The sequence below is a fragment of the Equus przewalskii genome, chromosome 2 (assembly GCF_037783145.1).
Source record: "Equus przewalskii isolate Varuska chromosome 2, EquPr2, whole genome shotgun sequence".
Lineage (NCBI taxonomy): Eukaryota > Metazoa > Chordata > Mammalia > Perissodactyla > Equidae > Equus > Equus przewalskii.
The window spans coordinates 5,985,767-6,006,018 of record NC_091832.1 but is presented as its reverse complement, the minus strand read 5'-3'; the positions used below and the strand labels follow the sequence as shown (position 1 = coordinate 6,006,018).

The following is a 20,252-nucleotide window of genomic DNA, read 5'->3' as shown; positions in this document are numbered from 1 at the left end:
AACACGTCCAAATCAATCTCATATTCCCCCAAACCTGCTTTTCTCACCATCTTTCCCAACTCCATAAATAGCAATCCTATTTTTCTAGTTGATGGCCAAAAACCTGGGAGTCATCTTTGACTCCTGGTTTTCTCTCACATCCCACATTTAATTCATAAGCAAATCCTATCGCTTCACAAGAAAGCCTGACCTTCAAAATAGATCCATCCAGTCTGTCCCCTTCTCATTACTCCCACTGCAACATTCTGGTCCAAGCCACCATCTCCTACCTGTCTTCTGGATTACAGTCATGTGATGGGATATCTTCTGAGAAATGTGTCGTTAGGCAATTTGGTCATCGTGTGAACATCACAGAGTGTACTTAAAGAAACATAGACGGTACAGCCTACTACACACCCAGGCTACGTGGGACAGATCTTATGGGACCACTGTCATATATAGGGTCCATTGTTGACTTAACCGTCATTATGCAGCCCATGAGTATAGTGCAAAAACCTCTTAAATGGTTTCCCTGCTTCCTCCCTTGCCCCCTACAGTCCATTCTCAACACAGCAACCAGAGGGAGCCTGTTAAAATGTAAGGCACACCATGTCCCTCCTCTACTCAAAACCCTCAAAGGTGGGGCTGGCCCCGTGGCCGACTGGTTAAGTTCGCGCACTCCGCTGCAGGCGGCCCAGTGTTTCGTTGGTTCAAATCCTGGGCGTGGACATGGCACTGTTCATCAAGCCATGCTGAGGCAGCGTCCCACATGCCACAACCAGAAGGACACACAACGAAGAATATACAACTATGTACCGGGGGGCTTTGGGGAGAAAAAGGAAAAAAAAGAAATAAAATCTTTAAAAAAACCCCAAAAAACCCTCAAAGGCTTCCTGCTGACTGAGAGTGAAATCAAGTCAGCTCTTAAAATGGTCGAAGGCCCTTGTGACCTGCCCAGTCACCTCTCTGACGTCAGTTCCTTCTATTCTCCTTGCTCCAGTGGCACTGGCTTCCTCATTGTTATCCGAAGACACCAGGCATGCTCCTGCCTAGGGCCTTTGCACTTTCTGTTCCTTTGGCCTGAAATGCAGTTCCTGCAGGTAAGTGCATGGCTCCCTCCTTCACCTCCTTCAGGTCTTTACTCAGATGTCCCCTCCTCAGTGAGGGCTTCCCTGACCGCTCTATCTAAAACTGTAACCCACTGCATTTCTGGACTTCCCTGTCCCTTCCTTACGTTATATTTCTCCTGAACTCTCATCACCATCTGCCATACACTGTATTTATCTCTTTATCTGATTTCTTGTCTTTCTCACCCATGAGGATGTAAGTCCCAGGAGGGCAGGCAGGGATTTTGCTTACTGCTGAATCCCAACAGTGTCTACAACAATGTGAGATGTTCAGTAAAGAAGTGAATAAAATGAATGAATTCAGCTGGCTGAACCGATCAACGTGAAGATCTGTGCATGTCAGGCTCTTTGTGTGGGCAGCCTATGCTGTGTGCGCAGTGTGCGTGGTCCAGTCTGTGTCTGTATGTTGTGTACTGTGCAAGTGCAATCTCTGTGAGCTGACTGGGTGGCTCTGTGCAGTGTCTGCGTGGGTGTTAGTGTGCAGTGCATTGTGTGTCTAACGTATATTTGCACTCTGAGCACTGTATGTGCCATCTGCTTTCTGTGTGTGTGTGTGTGTGCATGCACGTGCGTGCACATCCGCTTGTCACATATGCGGAAGCATGCTGCTTTCTGTACCCTCTCAGAGCTGCCCTCCCGCCCTCCACCTTGGGGTGTCCATACCGACGGCCTTGCAGTTCTTGGTCAGTGTGTCCATCTCGTAGCCAGGGTGGCACTCGCACTTAAAGTAGCCCTTGTAGTTGACACAGATCTGGCTGCAGGCGTCTGGGTCCTCACACTCATCAATGTCTGTGGGGAGAAGAAGTGGTCAGAACTGGCAGGCAGATCCGCCTCTGCTTGAGGGGGTGAGGGGAGGGTCTCACCACCACAGGTCTTCTGGTCCAGGAGCCGGTAGCCCGCTGGGCATGTGCACTCAAAGCCGATCTTGAGGTCGGTGCAGATGTGGGAGCAGCCGCCATTGTTGTGCAGACACTCGTTCAGCCCTGGGGAGGGACGTGGGCTCCTGAGGGTCTAAGAGCCCAGACGGGGGTGGGGGCAGGACAGGGGTGGGGCCTAGAGCTGAAGCGGAGACTTAGGGCAGCAGGATTCTCACAGAGCCAGCATGCTCTGCAACCTTATCAGACCTCGGCCTCATTAACCAGGTGACTGGGCAAGAGGAGGTTCAGAGAGGGGCAGATCCTGGCTCAAGGCCAGACACACAGACAGGGACAGAGTGGAACCAGAACTCAGGTCCTCTGCCTCTCAGGCCAGGGCTCTGTCTACTACCAGGCGGGAGGCAGCTAGGCTACCTAAGCTCTTTCCTTTCACAAACACGTTTACACAGCTCCTCCTTCCTCGTGACCTTAGAGTTCAAGGGGCCTGGATGTACCATAATCAACCCTCAGGAGACCCCAAAAATTTTTCTGAAATGCCCTTGCTTAAACATCTCCAGCCTCAGGGCGCCAACTTCCCTCCTGAGGCAGCTAGTTCCACCTGGAACAGCACTGCCTGTTAGAAAGTTCTTCCTCACAGGATCGGCCTCCCTGTAGCCTCTGCTCCCACTCCTAGCTCTGCTGCATGGGGTTAGCTGCAGTCCAATGGCTCCCTCAGAATCTCCTTAAAGCACTGATTTCTGGTCCCCTGCCATTCAGGTGGCTTTCTCTGGATACATTCCATCTGTTCATGTTACTCGCTGGACAGGGCCCAGAGCTAGTCTGCCACCCAGAAGGAGTCTGAACAACAAAGGTTGCCCCCTGCTGAGCTTGTGGTTATCTAAGACTCCCAGGCCTTTTTCTGCACAGAGCTGTTGCTAAGTCAGTTCTCTTCTACCCAAACTAATGCGATGGACTTTTTTCACCTCCTCTGCTCTCAGCACCTGTCCTTGTTCCCACACTTAGTCATGGGCCCGGTCCTGGGACTACCACCTGCCTCAAGGAATGAAGGGATGCCAGGAGGTCATCTGCTTCCCTCATCCTCCACTCCCCCACCACCTTCTGGCAGGGTCCTTGGGGAGGTCAGGGAGGCTAGGACCAAGGCTCACTCAGTTCTCACAGCATCTTCTGAGCTTTAGAATCACAGAGGGTTAATTGTGCAAACCACGGGAAGGTGCCAAGCCACCCCTCTGCCCACCAGGCTCATGCACCACCACTCCAGCCAAGCAAAGCAGAGCTGAGCTGAGCCAGCCATGGCCATGAACACAGCTGGTCTGAGCTTCCCACCCTAGGCCATGCACAGCTTTGGGGGCCCCACCTCCAGCCTGAGCCATGCTTAGGGAATGTTCCCCTTTACCCCTGGGCCTCCTCCTGTTTCCCCAGGACGCTGGTGGAACTGAAAGAACAAGACCACAGCAACCTCATGACTGAGGGGCCAAGAGTGACTCAGCCAGGCCCAGCCCTGGGAAGCCCCAGGCTCTTGGGGTGGGCTGAGCCATGGTAGCTTTAGGGTTGTCTCCTTGGGTCACCACCTCCAGGAATCTGTCACTCCAGCCTTCCCTGACCACTCCTATACCATATTATTCCCCCAGCACCATCCATTCATTTGTTCACCCACTTACTCACTGCCTCATTCATGCATCCACTCACTTCCTCCCTCCCCGTTTGCAGGTAGTGGCAACTCAACAACTGTATTTACTGAGCACCTGATGGACTGGCATGTGTAGGGTGGCTCTGAAAGGGGAAAGGAGAGAGCTCAAGGTGCCTCAGGTATCTATGAAAGAGGAAGGCACAGAATCCTCCAGGGCTGAGGTGGGTTGGGGCAAGAGAATGGGCCGGACTTGTCCATCCTTGTCAACCCTTCCCTGGAAGGCCAGCAAGGCGGAGGCTGAAGGGCGTTCCCTGGGCCTTCCCAATTCTCTCTAGTCTGGAGGTGATTCTGCTAGGGGGCCTGCAGGGGAGGAGAGGGGCAGGTGTTCCAGAGAGGACAGAGTAGCATTTGAGGTCCACCATGGAAGGAGGGGTCAGTGTCACTTTCCCCAGCATGTGCGCACACCTGCATGCACACACACACACACACCACCTTGTGTGCAGAGGCACAGACAGGCCCATGGACTCCACAGTCACATAGATATGGGAACACACACAGAGACCTGTGATGCAATTCCCTTGCCTTACTCAGAGAAGGAGCCATGGATACAGATACTGGCCTCTCACCAGCACAGAGACACAGACGCATGCGTACATACTTCTCTTTGGCGTGTCATGCAGAAGACGAGAGAGAAGAGAGTCTACTTGGTTAGTAGTCCCTGGCTAGCTCCAAAGCTGGGTGGAGCGGAGGGGCTAGCTTCAGTTCTCCTGCTTCCCTGTCCTCCTTTCCATAGGTTCCTTCTTCTGGGACTTTTCTGGGCAGGGCCTCTGGGGCTGAGGGGATAGTCTGTCTCCTACAAGCTTGAGTGGAGCCTGAGTGACTTTTGCCCAGCTACTCTTCCTTCAAAATCAATTTGTGAATCTTCAAAAGGGGCGGCACATGTTGTTCCTGGGGAAGTCCAGAGAATGACACTCCTCTGAATGCCCAGAAGGGGAGGTACTAGGTGAAAATGGGTCTGCCAGGAAGGTAGGCTCTGTCCTCCCAGGAACTCTCTGTCCAAACCCCTGACCTCAGAAATGAACCTTCCTGGAGACCATACTGGGTTTCCAGCATGTTCTCTGGGATGCCCACCCCATCTACAGCGCAGACTCTCCCATTCTTTTTAGCTTGGAACCCACCCTGACAGCTCTAGCCATGAGGACAGCCACCTCATTCCACTCCTCACTCATGTCCAGAATGTAAGTCTGGTCTCTCAGAAACTCCAAGCTCCTCACGGCTCAGGATGGCCCCCTTCTGCTGTGGGGTCTGCACTGCCCTCACCCAGGCCTGGCCTCAGCCAGGTGGCCTTGGGATGCACCTCAGTTGGCCAACTGCCTGCTGTTCCCACCTCTCCTTCTGCAGAGACTCCTGCAGGGGGCTGGAAGGCCTCACAGGCCAGGGCCCTGGCTAGGTCAGCAGGGCAGAAACACTGAAGAAGAGAGAAAGTTCTAGATTACTGAATGTGAAAGGAGCGAGGAAGAGAGGCCGGGTTTGTGAGAGGAAACCTAATTTTTGAGCACCTGGCCTGGAAGGAAAAGGCCCTTAGATTTGTAGAGATGCAGAACGAGAGGCCCCCAAAGGCAGAGAGCCCCATCTGAGGCCACAGGACAGTGCCTGAGTCCAGAGAGGGGGTCAGAGCAGAAAGTGTGCAGAAGGGCAGATCAGGGCCTCAGCCCAGATGCCAGGAGGGGCATGGCAGGGAGGGTTAGTCCAGCAGTAGACAGGTACTGTAGACAGGTACTGTACCACACTCTTTCAGAGGCTCATCCGACCAGTCCCGGCAGTCCCTCTGAGCATCACACACTTTCCTGCCGTCCACGCACTCGCCACTCTTACACTGAAATCTGCGGGGACCCTCACATGGCGATTCTGTCAGGCCAGAGAAAAGAGCGGACATTGCCTGTGAGACCTAGGGCAGGGACGGCTGGGCTGGGCCGGGCCCGTGGGAGGCAAGCAGAGCCCCAGCCCCAGTGCCCACTAGTCTCTGCAGGGTAGCCTAGGGCAGACTGCTGAATACAAGGCTGGTGAGAGCTCTGTTCACAGGACAGGACCCAAGGGACAATCAGGAGCCCAAACATCATCTAGCTGGGCAGGGCCAGGGGTCTGCGTCCGATCTGGCAGTACTGGGGCCCTGGGAGGGAAATGCAGCAGCTCCACAGAGACCCTGAGGGCTGGACTGACCATCCTGGGGGACCTTTGCCCCAGAGGCCCTGGATAGGGTTGGCTGCCTCACTGCTCAACCTTTTATCCATTTCCACAGATGACCAGTGGGTCCGGGTCCCTGCTCCTGCAGGAGGTGAGTGATGACCAGCGCCATCTGAGAATTAAGGGGGTTCCTTGGGGAACAGGACTCTCTGCCTCTGCTCAGTCTGGGAACTAGTGAGAGAGCCGCGTGGAGGCTTGGATGTGGATAAATGGTGGGGGCTGGACTTCCTGCAGTGCCTGTTCATGTCTCCCTAGGGGGGGACATACCCCCCTTTCAGCTTCCGCAAAGTCCATAAAGATCCAGTTCTGGTGCCATTAGAACCCCAGGGAGGAGATCCGGGTAACTTAGCGGCAAGTGATGCTCTGCGGGAAGACGCATCCCAGGGACCAAGGGGGGACCTCTCCTAGCTCTGCTCTCCGAGCCACGGGAGAGCTCAGGACTCTTCCTCATGGAGGAGGCTGCCCCTTGCCTCCGACCACACGCACCCTGCAGGCAGCCAGCTTCGTCACTCCCGTCTGGACAGTCCTGTTCCTGGTTGCAGCGCTTGACTGCAGGGACACAAGTCCCATCCCCACACTGGAACTCGTCCCCACGGCAGGTGCCCAGCGCTGCCAAGAGAGGGCAAAGGGAGAGGGTCAGGGCCACTGTGGTGTTGGGACATCTCCCCCACCCCCCACCCCATATAGACCCCTGCCAAGAACAGAATCAGTGGCTGAGCTTGGGAGTCCTCAAAGGACACCTGGCCAAGGCACTTCCAATATACAGAAGGGAAGACTGAAGCTCAGAGAGGGGGAGAGGCTCACCCAGGGTCACATGGCACTCTGGCTGGCAGAGCCAGGACTAAAACCCAGGTCTCCTGTATCCCCCTCCACCGCCTCTCCCACAGCCAGCCCTCCAGAGCAGACATGTGGCCTTCTTTTGAGTCTTGGTCTTCATTACTTAACGACTTTATCCCTTCAGCCATCCCTTCCTGAGCACCCACTGTGGCAGGCACTGTGCAGGGGTGAGGGACCCAGAGACTACTAGGAGCCTCCCCATCCTCTGTGAGCTCAAAGGTGCAGAGAGGGGCTGAGGCATGAACAGTGAAGGAAATCACAGTGTGGAATGTGCTGTAAGAGAGAGCGGCTCAGGGACCTGCAGTGGCCCAGGGGAGAGACCCAGCCTAGCTGGAACAGGAGGAATCTGGGCCAGGCCTTGAAGGATGAGCAGGCCCAGTGGCTAGGGAGGATGGGGGGAGTTACCCAGGTCTACAGGCACTGGAACCAGAGGGGGACTGCCTGGGACCGGGAAGGGCAGGGGTGGGAAGTATGACAGGGAGACCATCACGGAAGGACGCAGATACCCATGAAGACCCTTGGCCTCTGGAGTTAGACCTGAGCTCCGCAGCTCAGGAGCCACGTGACCTCAACCAAGTCTCTCTGCTTTTCCCAGGCTCGGTCTCCCCCGCAGTGAAGCGGGGTAACACGGGCGGAGCAGGCGAGCAAGGACAGGTCTTGGGCCGTGCGGCGGGGCCGCGCACTGTGGGGGCGGCGGGGGCTTACGGCAGTCGGCCTCGTCGGACTTGTCCTTGCAGTCGCGGTCGCCGTCGCAGCGCCAGCCCAGGTGCACGCACTCGCCGCTGCGGCAGGCGAACTGGGCGGCGGCGGCGCAGGCGGCGGGCGCGGGCGTGGGCCCGGGGCCGGTGCGGCCGCACAGCTCGGCTGCCTCGTCGGCGCGGTCCTCGCAGTCAAACTGGCGGTCGCAGACCCAGCGCTCGGGGATGCAGGCGCCGTCGTCGCCACCGCAGCGGAACTCGCGGGGCCCGCAGGCCGGGTCGGCACAACCGCGCTCGTCGCTGCCGTCGCCGCAGTCGTCGTCGCCGTCGCACACGAACACGGCGGCCAGGCATGAGCGGTTGCTGCACTGGAACTCGTGCGGGGCGCACACTGCGCAGGACAGAAAGCCGGTCGGCCTGCCGGACCCCATCCCGGCGCCCCGGGCCCGCCGGTCCTGCTGCAGGGGCCCTGACCCTCCCCAGTGGGCGGGAAGGGCCCTGCTGGGGGGCCAAGTGGTGGACATGTGGTTGGGGACAGCAAAGGGGGCCTTCCAGTCTGTGCCCTGCAAGGGTCATGCGGGTGACCTCGGGCATTACACTTGCCCTCTCTGAGCCTCCCCAGTCTCACTGGGAGTGGGAATTCCTGCCCTCCTGCCAGCGGGATGGTGGGACTAGGAGAGTCTCTAAAGCTGCAGAGCAGTGCCTGTCTGGAAGGACTTTGTGATGTCCCTAGGAAATGTAACATGATGCTGACACTTCCAGGTGTGAAAGGACACCACCTTGTTAGGTGGGGGGCTGTTTCCTTACAGCACAGCTCAGGCCCCTCCCCACCCCATGCACTATCCCATCTGAGTGCCCTGGCCTGGCACCTAAGGCCACTGGCGTCGACCCACTGCCCTGCTCCATCACCTCACACAGCCTGGCTTCAGCCACACTAGACCATTTGCACATGGGCCTTTGCCCAAGCTGTTCCCTCTGTTCGGTACCCACCTGGTGCCCACCACTGTCTCTACATTCCACAGTGATGAGTTCTCATTCTCCAAGGGCCCAAACTCCACCTCTTTCATAACATGCTTCATGCTCCTCTGCTTGGGAAGTCTGCCTCCTCCTCTGCTCTCCTTTCAGGTGCCCTTCACAGCCTGCTCAGGTGTCTGGGTCTCATGTCCTTCTCCATCTGCCCCACAGCCACAAGCTGCCTGGGGATGGACTCCGAGACTGACCCAACTTGCCCTGAGGGCCTGGCACAGAGCTCCCTGCAGTGGGCGGATGTGAAGTCGATAGAGGCTGGACCAGCTCAGTGTGTGGAGTAATTAAAGGATATTCAGTAGTTAAGGGCATAGATCCCTCGGCCCTACTTGGGGTCCTGGGCTTCCCCACTCTGGTGGGCTGCTCTGAACTCAGAGGCTGGGAGGGCCTTAGAGACTACCAGACCAACTGCCAATATACAGATGGGGAAACTGAGTCCCAGAGAGGGGAGAAGCTTGCCCAGGGTCACACAGTCAGTCCACGGCGAGGAGGAAACCAGATTCCAGGTTTGGGGCTCTTCCTACCCTGACTCCTCTCCGCTTTCTGAGTTTCTCCTCCCTTCCTAGAATGTAAGCTGTTTCCAGATCAGTGATCTGCATGCCTCCTTCCCTCCTTCACGTCCTCAGACTCAGGCCAGGAACAGGCCTGAGGGCCCAGGTGGGTGTGGAGGCAGCGGCAGTGGCCACAGGTAACACAGCGGCAGTGGCACCTGATCTCTCCACATGGGGGCACCCAAAGTGTGTATTTTTATTTTCTGATGGAAAAATGCCGTTTTTTCATTGTTATTGAACATAAAATAGAATGATGTCCTCAGTTTCACCAGGTAGGCAGCTCTTGTCAGGTGTTGCCGACAGCTCTATCAAGTTTCTGACAGATGCATTTTTTTCTCTTTCTGGGCTTTTGGGATATTGGGGCATTGGTGGGAAAAGCACACCCGACCCTGCGACGTCTGCCGCTGCAGATTATGCTGAGGGCTCAATTAGCTCTGCTCCTTCCTGTCCACACTCAGCCTGGACATGTCCAGGGAGGGAGGACGTGCTACGTTAGAGTTCTGGGAGGAAGTCCTTCTATATACTGAGTTCTCCCTGAGGTTTTGAAGCTGACAGAAACTTTAAGATCTATTTTCTCAGGCCTACGCCCAGAGACCCCACTCCCAGCATTCACAGATGGAAGAAGCTCTGGGGGATGAGAGAAGAGAGAATCCCTTTTCCTTTGCCCAAGTGGTTGGGAGCTGTAACAGAGAAGCCCAATAAGACCTTTGAACACTCCTGTCTTCTATAATTAACCAGGAACATTCCTGCCACAACACACCCTAGTCAGGACTATTCTCACCTCTGCCACGGTGGCTGGTGGCCTTTATGACCGAGGAAACATCTGATTATGGGCGGTGAGGATGGAAGAAGAGTCTCATTGATCAGTGAGGCCCCCAAAAATTATCACAGCTGAAAAAACGAGCTAGTGCCATCACTGGGGTTTTAAAGCTGCTGGACCCAGCCAGGATCTGCCCCCATACCCAGATGCTTCCTGCTTCAGATACATCCAGACTCCAGACTTAGAATCGTAGAGTGACTCAGAAGCCTCCAGAGATGGCATTTTCCCTGGGCCAGGAAGGACGGATATGATGCAGATACACAGAGGCTGGTGGAGGGAGTGGGGTGGCGTGGGCACGTGTCTGGCAAAAGCCCCTGAGTGACTGCCCAGATCTCAGCCCAGCCTCACAGCCTAGTTATCAACAGCCAGTCTGTCTCCCCCATTTATCATGAGCCCCCAGAGGGCAGACTGGGTAGGATTCACCTCATCATCCTTTCCAGAGCCTGGCTCCAGGCCTGGCACACAGGAGGTGCCCATCAAATTGAGATGAGCACAGCCCCCCTGGCCCAGGACCTGCTGGCCCACTCCCTGGGAAGGAGATAATCCTGGGTTTGAAGCTCACTGATGTGGAACTGTCCCAGTGACCACTTCCATCTGTCCCTGCCGAGGCTGCTGGGAGTGCCTTCCCCGCACTGTGCCATTTGTGCTTGAATCTGAGATTTCAGCAACAGTCGTCCTTCACCCCTCAGGAATCTGTCCCCCTCCCCTGACACTGCCAGTGCTCTGGCCCAGGCCACGACCAGTTCTCGCTACGGCCCCTGCCTGGGTGTCCTTGCCCTTGCTCAGAGATCAGTGATGACTTATGGAATGGATGAGCAGATGGCAGCATGGTAAAAACTCATGGGCTTTGCTGTCCAGACCTGAGGTGAATCTCAGTTCCATCACTCAGCTTTGGGTGCTTTTCCTCACCTGTCTGAGCCTCAGTTTCCTCACCCATATAAATGAGGATGACAATGGCTACTCATGAGGTGGCTGTGAGGATGAAAGAAGAAACCGTCTCCAAGTGCCTGGCCGTTATTAGTGTCCTGATCAGGACCCTTCCTCTACCACCAGGCCCCTGGAGAACCAGGCCCGCACAGAGGTGGCTGCTGCTCCCCGAGCCTGCCTGGCCATGCTTGGCAGACCCTGGGGATCAGACCCCGGACTCACAGGTGGCACAGCCAGCCTCGTCCGCTCCACTCTCGCAGTCCTTCTCCCCATCACAGCGCCACGAGGCGGGCACACACTTGTGGCTGGTGGGTCCACAGCTTAGCTTCTCTGCGGGACACACCTGCTTGGCTGTGGAGACAGAAACATGTGCACGTCTTAGTCAAGGGGGACACAGGATATCGTGCAACCAGTCCTGCTGCCCGGCCCCAGCCACCTGGCCTGAGGCCCTGGGAATCCGTCAGGGCCTTCCTGCCCCATGTCTCAGTTTCTTCATCTGAGAAGAAGCCCCTGTCTGCCCCTAAGACTTTCCGAGTCCTACATGTGACCCCGCCACTGCCCTGCCTAACACCCTTTCCTGGCCCCCTGGTCCCTGGCACACAGGCCCCTTCTTGATCTGGCCAGCCTCTGCCTACCTCACCGGCCCCACCACCCCTCAAACCTCCCCTTGAAGCTCCAGCAACATGGAGCCACTGTACTCTGCATGCTTCTCTGCCATTTCCCAGCTGTATGCCTTGGTGGAGACATGCCTCCAGTTGGGCCCGTTTGCCTTCCAGATCAATGACTCCATGATCCAAACCTATAGATCTGAAGGGCTCACCAAGGCCCCAGTAGCTTCCCTGATATGACCCACCCCCCCAAGCTCCCTCCCTTGACGATGATGCTGAGCCCGCTGCTGCGAGCAGCCTCGCGTGGCAGGGCCCGGCGGGACCACACAGCTATAATTACTGCAGCTGCAATCAGAGTCTGACTCAATCAGGGGCCCAAAGCCCCAGGGTTGATTCTCAATTTGGAAGAAAGAATGATCAGGGCTGGGGACGGCTCTCATCCTGAGCATCCCGATGACCCACGTGACAGACTCATCTCAGAGGCAGACGCATTTCAGACCTCCGCAGCTGGCTCCCTACTGCCTTTCAGGGGGTACAGGAGGCCCAAACTCAGTGGTCTCTAGGGTGTGCCAGGCACAGTGCTAGATGCTTCCATTTAATCTTCACAATAACCCAGCAGGGTGAGGATTATGACATGGCCTCCAGCACAGAGGTCAAGGGCATGGGCTCTGGAGCCTGGCTGCCTGGATTCAAATCCTAGCTCCCTCACTCACTGGCCATCTATACGAGCCAACAGTCCTTATCTCTGTGCCAATAAAGTGGAGATGGTACTATCCCTATCTCACGGGGTCTGTAAAGCACTTAGAGAAGGCTCACTAATCATACCTACTATTATTCTCCACTAACAGTTAAGGATTTGTTTATTCCCTCAGCGAGTACCTGTTGAGCACTGCTGTGTACCAGACACAGTGGGAAGCACTGGGTCCTAGTCACAGCACTGGTAAAGAACGGAGTGAGGATTCTAAGTCAGCTGTGACCAGTGCCAGAGGCTGGGCTCAGTCTATTGCACCCCGGAGGCAGTGGGTTACGGTGTCTCACCCTCAATTTTTCTCTGATCTCAGATCAGTTTCCCCTCCTCTTACTTCCCCAGCTGGAATGAGAGGCCACAAGGGATGGAGAAAAGGGCACATACAGGATGGGGTAGGGGGCAGGTGTCTGAGTCAAGGCCCCCAGACACTACTATGCCATGGGAGAGGAGTACGTTAGACTCCCAAGTGTGGACCCCAAAGTTATCCCTAGGAATCCACTTCATGAAATATAATGCAACCCATTGGGAGCACAGGATTCACTTTAGAGAAATGTCCCATTACACATAACTCGGATAGAGTTATTGACAAAGGCCGCCTCGGGGCTGCAGTGCGGGGCGGCGAAGGGGCCTGGGAGGCAGGAGGTGGGGCCTTTCCAGAGCAATTCTGTCACCAACACACTGTGGGACCTCAGTAAGCACTGCCCCTTCAGTGCCACCAGAACACGAGCGAGCTGAAGCCAGCGGCGTTTCCCAGAGTCCTGACTGAGGGGGGAGGAGCTGTTAGAAGTGCAGGTTCCTGGGCCCCAGCTCCTACTTGGCTGAATCCAGGCTTCAAGGACAGAGCCCAGGACTCTCCACTTTAGTAACTCTCCTCGCTCCCCCCATGGCTCCCATGTACCCATTTGAGAACCCCTGGGGTATCATTCTGCAAGTCCAAAAGATACAGGATATTTCCTCTCTTTTAAACTCACTCACAGAAAAGTGACAGAAGCATTCTGTATGTTTGTAAGCCCCTGAGAGAGCAATGGGATGGAGGGACAAGGCGACCACATATCTCAGAGCCAGGCCTCAGGAAACAGCCTCACAGGGAGTGGAAAGGAAGTCATATTTACTGAGCACCTACTGTGTCAGGCTGCACCGTGCTGAGGACTTGAGATTTTCCCATTTCACCCTTACCCTCACCCTGCCAGGTAAGCTGGCCCTACAGACTATGAGTGCAAACTCCAGGGGCACCCTTCACAAAGATCATGTCAGCGGCACCCCTGGAGTGGAGCAGGGCAGTGACCCTGCAGGTAAGCACTTCAGTTTACAGATGAGGAAACTGAGGCTCAGAGAGACCAAGTAACTGGCCCAAAGATGCACAGCAGTGAGAGGCAAAGTCCAGGTTCCTCTGATTAGAGCCTTTTCTTTCTTTTTCTTTTTTTTTAAAAGATTGGCACCTGAGCTAACAACTGTTGCTAATCTTCTCCCCCTCCCACCCCGGCTTTTTCTCCCCAAATCCCTCCAGTACATAGTTGTATATTTTAGTTGTGGGTCCTTCTAGTTGTGGCACGTGGGACACCGCCTCACCGCCATGTCCGCACCCAGGATCCAAACTGGTGAAACCCTGGGCCGCCAAAGCAGAGCATGCAAACTTAACCACTCGGCCACGGGGCCGGCCTCATGGGGATGCCCTTTCTATCAAACCCCACATCTTCCTGTGGGTAGAGAAGTGGCCCAGAACCAGACCCAAACTCTCCACCCAAAAGCCCAGCTGACTGAAATGGGCTGGACTGTCCGCACCCTCTCCGGAGGCCTGCTCTGCAGACCCCAGTGCAGCAGGCAGCTGCTTGAACTTTTAATGAATATTTATACAGTTAATTGCATAACCTTTCAGCAAGGACAATGATTAAACAATCCGTCTGCTTCCTTTCTTTATAATTAATAAGACATTTGCTGTGTCCCTAAATAGACAGCTCTAATTACAGGCTCTTGAGGATTCAGCAGTGCCTGACACCAGCCCTCCCACCTTCAAGAGCCAAGGCACCATCTTAAAATGCGAGGACACAAGAGGCCTTGGAGGTCACACTGAGGACCATCCACTGGAGCGACAGGAGATAAAGGCCCAGAGGGGAAGGGACCTGCTTGGGCTACTGGATGCCAGTGTTCCAACTGCCTGTCTTTCCTGGAACCTCACTGTCTGTTGGGACATAGCTCTTCCCCAAAGCCAGGATGTGAACCTCGCTCGGGGCTCCTGGGTCGGGCCCCTCACTGCCTAGCCCTGGGAAGTTGGTCTGGGTCAGTGCTGACGTGCAGGATCTCCTGATGAGGCGGGTGCTATGGCTGTCTCCATCTTACGGATGAGAAGAGCAAAGCCCAGAGAGGGGAAGTCGTTTGCCCAAAGTCTTGCGGTGAGGGGCTGAGCTGGACTTCCATCCCAGTCTCTCTGAACTCCAGATGCCCCGCTTCACTGACTGCACTTGCCCGCTGCACAGGACGGGGAGGCCCCTGGGCCTTTGCTCAGGCAGGGTCTGCAAGATGCCATATGGCCGTCCGATGTGCACTTTCAGGAGAACTGAAGCCAGAGGCCCCGGGCAGCACAGTGCAGGAGACAGAGCATGGCTTCCGGAGTTGCACAGACCTGGCCCAAATCTCACTAACACAAAGGTCCTTTGGCCAGTCACTTAACCTCTCTGCACCCTGGCTCCCCTCATCTGAAAACGGGGTTACAGAATCTCTTCGAGTTGGTGAGTGGTTTAAATGAGGAAACATATGGAAATCCCTACACTCAGAGCCTGGAACAAACTCTTGTTTGCCTTATTTTATTTTAGGAAATGCAAATCCAAAGGGCTGGGAGGCCCTGGTCTCACCCTGGGGAGGCACATGTAGAGTCCACAGGGCCTACCATGATGCGGCCCCCACCCTGGAACGCCTCTCTCTCTCTCGCTCAGAGACAGATGCCCCAAAGGATGCCTTTGGCCTGCTGTCCAAGTATCCCCAGGTTTTGAGGGGCAGGAGTGAAGAACCCCACTGTCTCTCAGACATCAGGAACCCTCCAAAGTCAGCAAGGGCCGACAGTGCGTCCTGGAGTGCCTGCAGGCATTTATAAATTCCCAGAGAATCCTGCCCCAGAAATCCAAATCCACTGGTCCTTTCTCTAATTCATAAGTTCACAAATTAACAGAAAGAGAAATGTCTGTTGAATAAAGAATGAAAGTATTTGACAGCTGCTTAGAGTGGGTGCATCTGCAGTGTCAGGTCACATGAGGCTTAGGGGCAGACAACCTCCAAATGGGGACTGCCAGCTCCAGGGGGACCAGAGACTCAGGCAGTGGGAACTACCAGCGTCCAGCTCCTGCCCCAGGAAGCATGGCCTGGGACCACCCCACGTGCAGAAGAGGCATTACACCAAGCTCTTTCACACGGGTCGGGCACAGCCCTTCCAGCTGGGTCAGCCCCTGCTTGCTGGATGAGCCCAGAAAATCTCTGGGCTCCCACTTCCTGATCTATAAGAGGAAGGTGCAGTTGGTTAATCAGTGAGGTCCACCTTTCAGGAGAAAAGTCCTAAGATGCATGAATAAAACCCCATTTTTCAATAAGCAGTACCCAGAATTGTAACTCATTCACCTTGAACCAACCTCCCACCCCAACCTGGCACCCCTCCCCACAGACGCCTTAAGGTGGATCAGAAGCTGTCCCCAATCAAGTGAGCTATAATCAGAACTGAGATGCTCCTTCATTAGGCAAATGTCTGGGCTTTCCTACGGTGACTCCTGGCTGTATTTGATAGATAGAATCCAGAGCCACAAGGAAAGAGAGCTGAGAGAAACCCCAGCCAGCTGGAGGCAGACGACATAGTAACGGAACACAAGAATGGGGACCTGCTCCCCACTCCCGTTCCCCCTCGGTGCAAACCCTCTCACTTACGCTATTCTAAGGTTTTAAACTGGTGTATGTGGGGAAGGGGGCCTGCAGTCAAAATCTAGTAATAAAAATAACACTGCCAGTTACTCCAGCACCAGCACTTGGCATGCATTGTTTTCATTTGACCATCACAACCCCTGTAAGGCGGATACCATCACTCCATTTTACAGATGAATAAACTGAGGCTCAGGGAGATTGAGCAACTTGCCTGACATCTCACAGGTTAGAGGACCTGAACCCAAATATATCAGACACGAAACCCACTACACTTTACTGCTGCCTGTAATCTTTCTTTGAGGGTAGGGAGGGGGCTCTATCCTGGGAGTTGGCACAGTCCCCAGGAACCTGGTAGGCTGTGGAGGTTTCTATGGCAATGCCAATTAAATGGGCAGCGGGTTGGCTGCTGGGTTCCCATTCGGTTGGGAAGCTGTGAGCAGCCTGCTACTAGGTCTTGCTGCCCCAAATTCTGCCTGACCCTCAAGACCCTACTCTGGCCGGCCTCCTCCAGGCAGCCCTCCCCACCCACAGGCCTTGCCTGCCTCTGATCAATGTAATTCTGCACAGAAAGTGGGATCCTGGGCCCTGGGCCCCAGTTGGACACAGGCAAGGGAGAAAGAGGGTATCAGAACCCTAAGGGTCCAAGAATCTTAGAATCATAGTCTTTGGAATTGTTGGAATGTTAGAAACCTGAGCCCAGAGGTGGGGGAAAGGACAAAGGACCTCAGCAAATGACTAGGAGAGCCCAGAGCTGGGCCTGGCTGCTGCTCCCATGGGGTGCTCTGTCAAGCCTCAGGAGCCCGAGGAGCCCGAGGAGCCCGTGCATTTTCACAGAAGGTAGACAAGTCGTGAACAACCTGTGTGTCTTGAAAGCAAGGCCCTCAACCTCTCTGTGCCTCCAGTGCCCTACGGCGGGCACAAAGTGGGCCTGGAAGGCAGGAGGGGCTCGGCACAGCCCGGAGGATGGGAAGGCAGCAAGTGCTGGGATGGGCAAGAGGAGGAAAGATGCAAGGAGACACAGGGCAGGGCAGGAAGAAAGATGGCAAGAAGCAGGATGAGGAGACGGGTGAGACGGGTGGGCAGGGAGGCAGGGAGCCCAAGAGAGCAGGTGGGCAGGACCCTTGGGGGCAGGAGGAAAAGGAAAAGGGACAGCAATGCACAGAGACACAGACATGGGGAGAAGGGGGCGCAGTTCTCAGGCAGCAGGACAAACCACAGTAACAACTGTGATGAGGTTCCCCCCTTCCCTTCTGCCTGCAGCGTCCAGGGTAACTGCTGGGGGCGCCAAACAGCTGACTGCAATGGTGGAAAAGCCTCCCGCAGCCACAGCACCCCCCCCCGCCCCCCCCACACACACTCCGGGCAGCACACAACTCTGCCCCTTGTTAGCTGGGCAGCCTTGGGCAAGGGGCCAAACCTGTCCCAGCCTCAGTTTCCTTCTCTCTATATGGGATCCAACCCCCTCCCAAGGTTGCGGGAGGATGAGTGTCACAAGTGGGCGTGGCCAGCTTTGTTCCTTCCAAAGCTCAGAAGGAAGTGCTGGGCTGCCCTTGCCCGGGCACCTCCAGGCCAGCACCGGGTGTGGCTCCTTGGTGGGGCGAGGAAAGGGTAGGGCCTGCGGCAGGACAGGACAAGACGGTTCCGGGGAGGCAGGTGCAGCTGCGCAAGGAAACGAGGGACCCTGTGTCAGGCGGGGGCGCGCCTGCTCTCCCCTCTCTCTCCCTTCCTCCTCTCCCGTGGAGACTGGTAGCTCTGTTGCTAGGAGACAAGGAAACCCAGTTATCACCAGCCACAGCCCTAGATGGGACGCTGGCCTCCATTGTCCCCGCCTCTGCCTCTGGGGTGACTGTGACCCCTAACGAGGACCTGGGTGCATTCCTGCCAGCCTCACCATCCTCCGCGTGCTCCCCCCAGCCTTTGTCTCAGGCTCATTCTGCCAAGCTCTGCCTCCGGGACGCTGGGTCCTTCCCCGCCCCCTTCTCATCTCCTTTTTAATTTAACAAATGTCACGGAATGACCTGCTGGGTGTAAGTTTGCTTTGAGGATTAGGGCCTGGAAAAGAAATCAGAGAGAGACAAAGCCCTGAGTGTGGGAGGTGGGCCTGGGGCTCAGCTCTGGCCCTCTGCCTCAGCCCCAGCTGCCGTGGCTGCCACCTAGCCTGCCATGGAGGCCGGGGCTCCTGGGCTCAGCTGTCAGGGCAGAGGAAAGAGTTGGGGTCTCAGAGTCCTGGCTGGGTAGCTTGGGCAAGTCACTCAACCTTTCTGAGCCTCAGTGTCCTCTGCAAAATTCAGAAAATGACAGAACCTGTTTCATGAGGCTGCTGTGGGGACAAGATGAATTAATGCATAAAGAGCTTAGCATAGGCCTGGCACACAATAAATGCTTAACAAGCACAGCTGTCATTCGTACTATCAGAATAGTGATTCGAGTCCTTGAGAAAAATAGTCGCCGACGCTGAGGGGAGGCCGGGAGGACGTGCTATGGCTACTTCCGGGCAGAAGGGCTGTTTCTAGCTCCTGGTGCGAGAAGAGCAGCACACAACCCGCAAGAGGCCTGTGAAGAAAGCCCAGAAACAGGTCACTGGACTCCAGCACCGAGACCCCCTGTCTGCCAGGAGCCCCGGGGGGCGCGGCACCAAGTGAGCTGTGTTGGACAGGTCACCTCACTCGAGCCTCACAACCTCCCAACAAAGAGGATCTGACGAGGAGACTGAGTCCAGAAGGAGGCCCTCCTCCCCCAGCCCGAGGGGCAGGACTCACTGCAAGTGGCCTCGGACTCGTCGGAGCCGTCGGGACACTCCTCCTCACCGTCACACCTCCACCGCTCGGGGATGCAGTGGCCGTCGTCACAGGTGAAGTCGCTGTCCGCACAGGTCTTCTTGGCTGTGGGGCAAGCAGAAGAGGGTGAGGGGCCTGGTGGGCACAGGCGGCTTCTCTACGACATGCAGTTGGGTGGCTACAGGGTGACCAGAATGTGCTCGGTCTCCAAGCTGGACCACGTGACCTCCCACGGCCCCTCCGGGTCACGGAGGCCTCACCGGTCAAGAGGAAAGGACAGGAAAGAAAGGCTGATTCATTCCCCCTGGGACGTTTACTGAGCTGCAGGTGGAGACAGGCGATCCCTGGCCCCGCCCTCCCAGTCCAGGAGCCCAAGTCCACCAGGGGCGATAGGATCCATCCACCAAGGATGCCTGTTCCCCATCACACCCCTCTCTTTCGCCAAAGTCCACGTCCACTGCCACTTCCTCCAGGAAGCCTTTCCTGATCACCTATGGCAGCTGCTTTAGCCCCTTCAGCCAGTTCTCAGGCCCATTAGGCGCCTGTCCTACTCTTCGCAACCAGAACGAAGTCGCAGCCCCTTCTGCAAACACCAAGGAGCTGGTGACAATGACTCCTGAAGGCAAACGATGACTCTGTGCCGAGATTAATGAGGCATGTTCTGTTCAGAGTGTTGGAAAGAGCATCTACCGGGCAAGACACTCAACCCGTCCCTGCCCCCAAGGCGCTCACAGCCCGAGCGCTGTGGCCCCACCCAGGGGGCTTGAGGCCCAGCTCTGCCTCTCTATCTAGGTGACCTTGGGGATGTTCCTTAACCTCTGAGCCTCTGTTTTCTTATCTATATCACTGGGAGAAGAAAACAAAAAGCTCCCAGGAGGAACAAGAAGTTATAATGTGCGTGAAACCTGCAACAGAGATCCTGGCACATGGCAGATGCTCAATAAGGAGCAGCTATTGCTGTTTGTATGGTTTAAGTCTTAATTAGAAGCAAGGAAAATGGGGGTGTCTGTGCCCTCACTGGGGACGTGCGTAGCAGGCTGAGACCTTGAAGCTGGAGGCGGACCTGGGACAAGAACGCGGGACCAGCACGGCTCACTCCCTTCCCGTCCCTCCACTGGTCTGATGCTCCTCGCACGCAGGGACTGTGTCAGATCCAGCACAGGACTCAGCTCAGGGGAGACGTCAGTGGGGGCCCCAAACCGATGGCGTCACGGCTGCCCAGCCTAGGCTCCCGCACCTCCAAGGCTCCTTCCCAGTGGCTGGACTTGGGTTATGTAAATCCTCCCACAGGCCCTCTGGCTGTCCCTGGGGCCATGGGACTGTTCCCCCCCTGCCCTGAGTGGCCTGACAGGGATTTGGGGACAGACACTGGATCTCCTGAATCCATTCCATTTCTGCCTTGCTTTTCAATGAATTCTTCCAGTGCATCTGTGTTCTAAGATGAGTTTTCTTCACACTTTCCTTAGAAGGACGCCTCTGTCTGCGCAGGGCAAGAAGAAAGCAGAGGA

The 20,252-nt window shown here is 55.9% G+C and overlaps 1 protein-coding gene across 14 annotated transcripts in view; it reads right to left on the bottom strand.

The window, feature by feature from the left end:
- Positions 1–20,252, bottom strand: part of LRP8 (LDL receptor related protein 8) — an 80,781-nt gene that overhangs the window by 27,477 nt on the left and 33,052 nt on the right. For 4 of the 14 annotated variants that reach the window (XM_070609570.1, XM_070609565.1, XM_070609575.1 and 1 more), the window contains exons 3-9: positions 18,727–18,849; positions 10,934–11,062; positions 7,395–7,778; positions 6,339–6,461; positions 5,394–5,516; positions 1,970–2,089; positions 1,770–1,895 (exon numbers count right to left, since the gene is read on the bottom strand). In XM_070609570.1, coding sequence (XP_070465671.1) covers positions 1,770–1,895; positions 1,970–2,089; positions 5,394–5,516; positions 6,339–6,461; positions 7,395–7,778; positions 10,934–11,062; positions 18,727–18,849 — 1,128 coding nt within the window. Of the gene's footprint in view, positions 1–1,769; positions 1,896–1,969; positions 2,090–3,335; positions 3,414–5,393; positions 5,517–6,338; positions 6,462–7,394; positions 7,779–10,933; positions 11,063–18,726; positions 18,850–20,252 lie in introns of all 14 variants that reach the window. The other 10 variants (XM_070609568.1, XM_070609572.1, XM_070609578.1 and 7 more) reach the window with 5 other exon arrangements.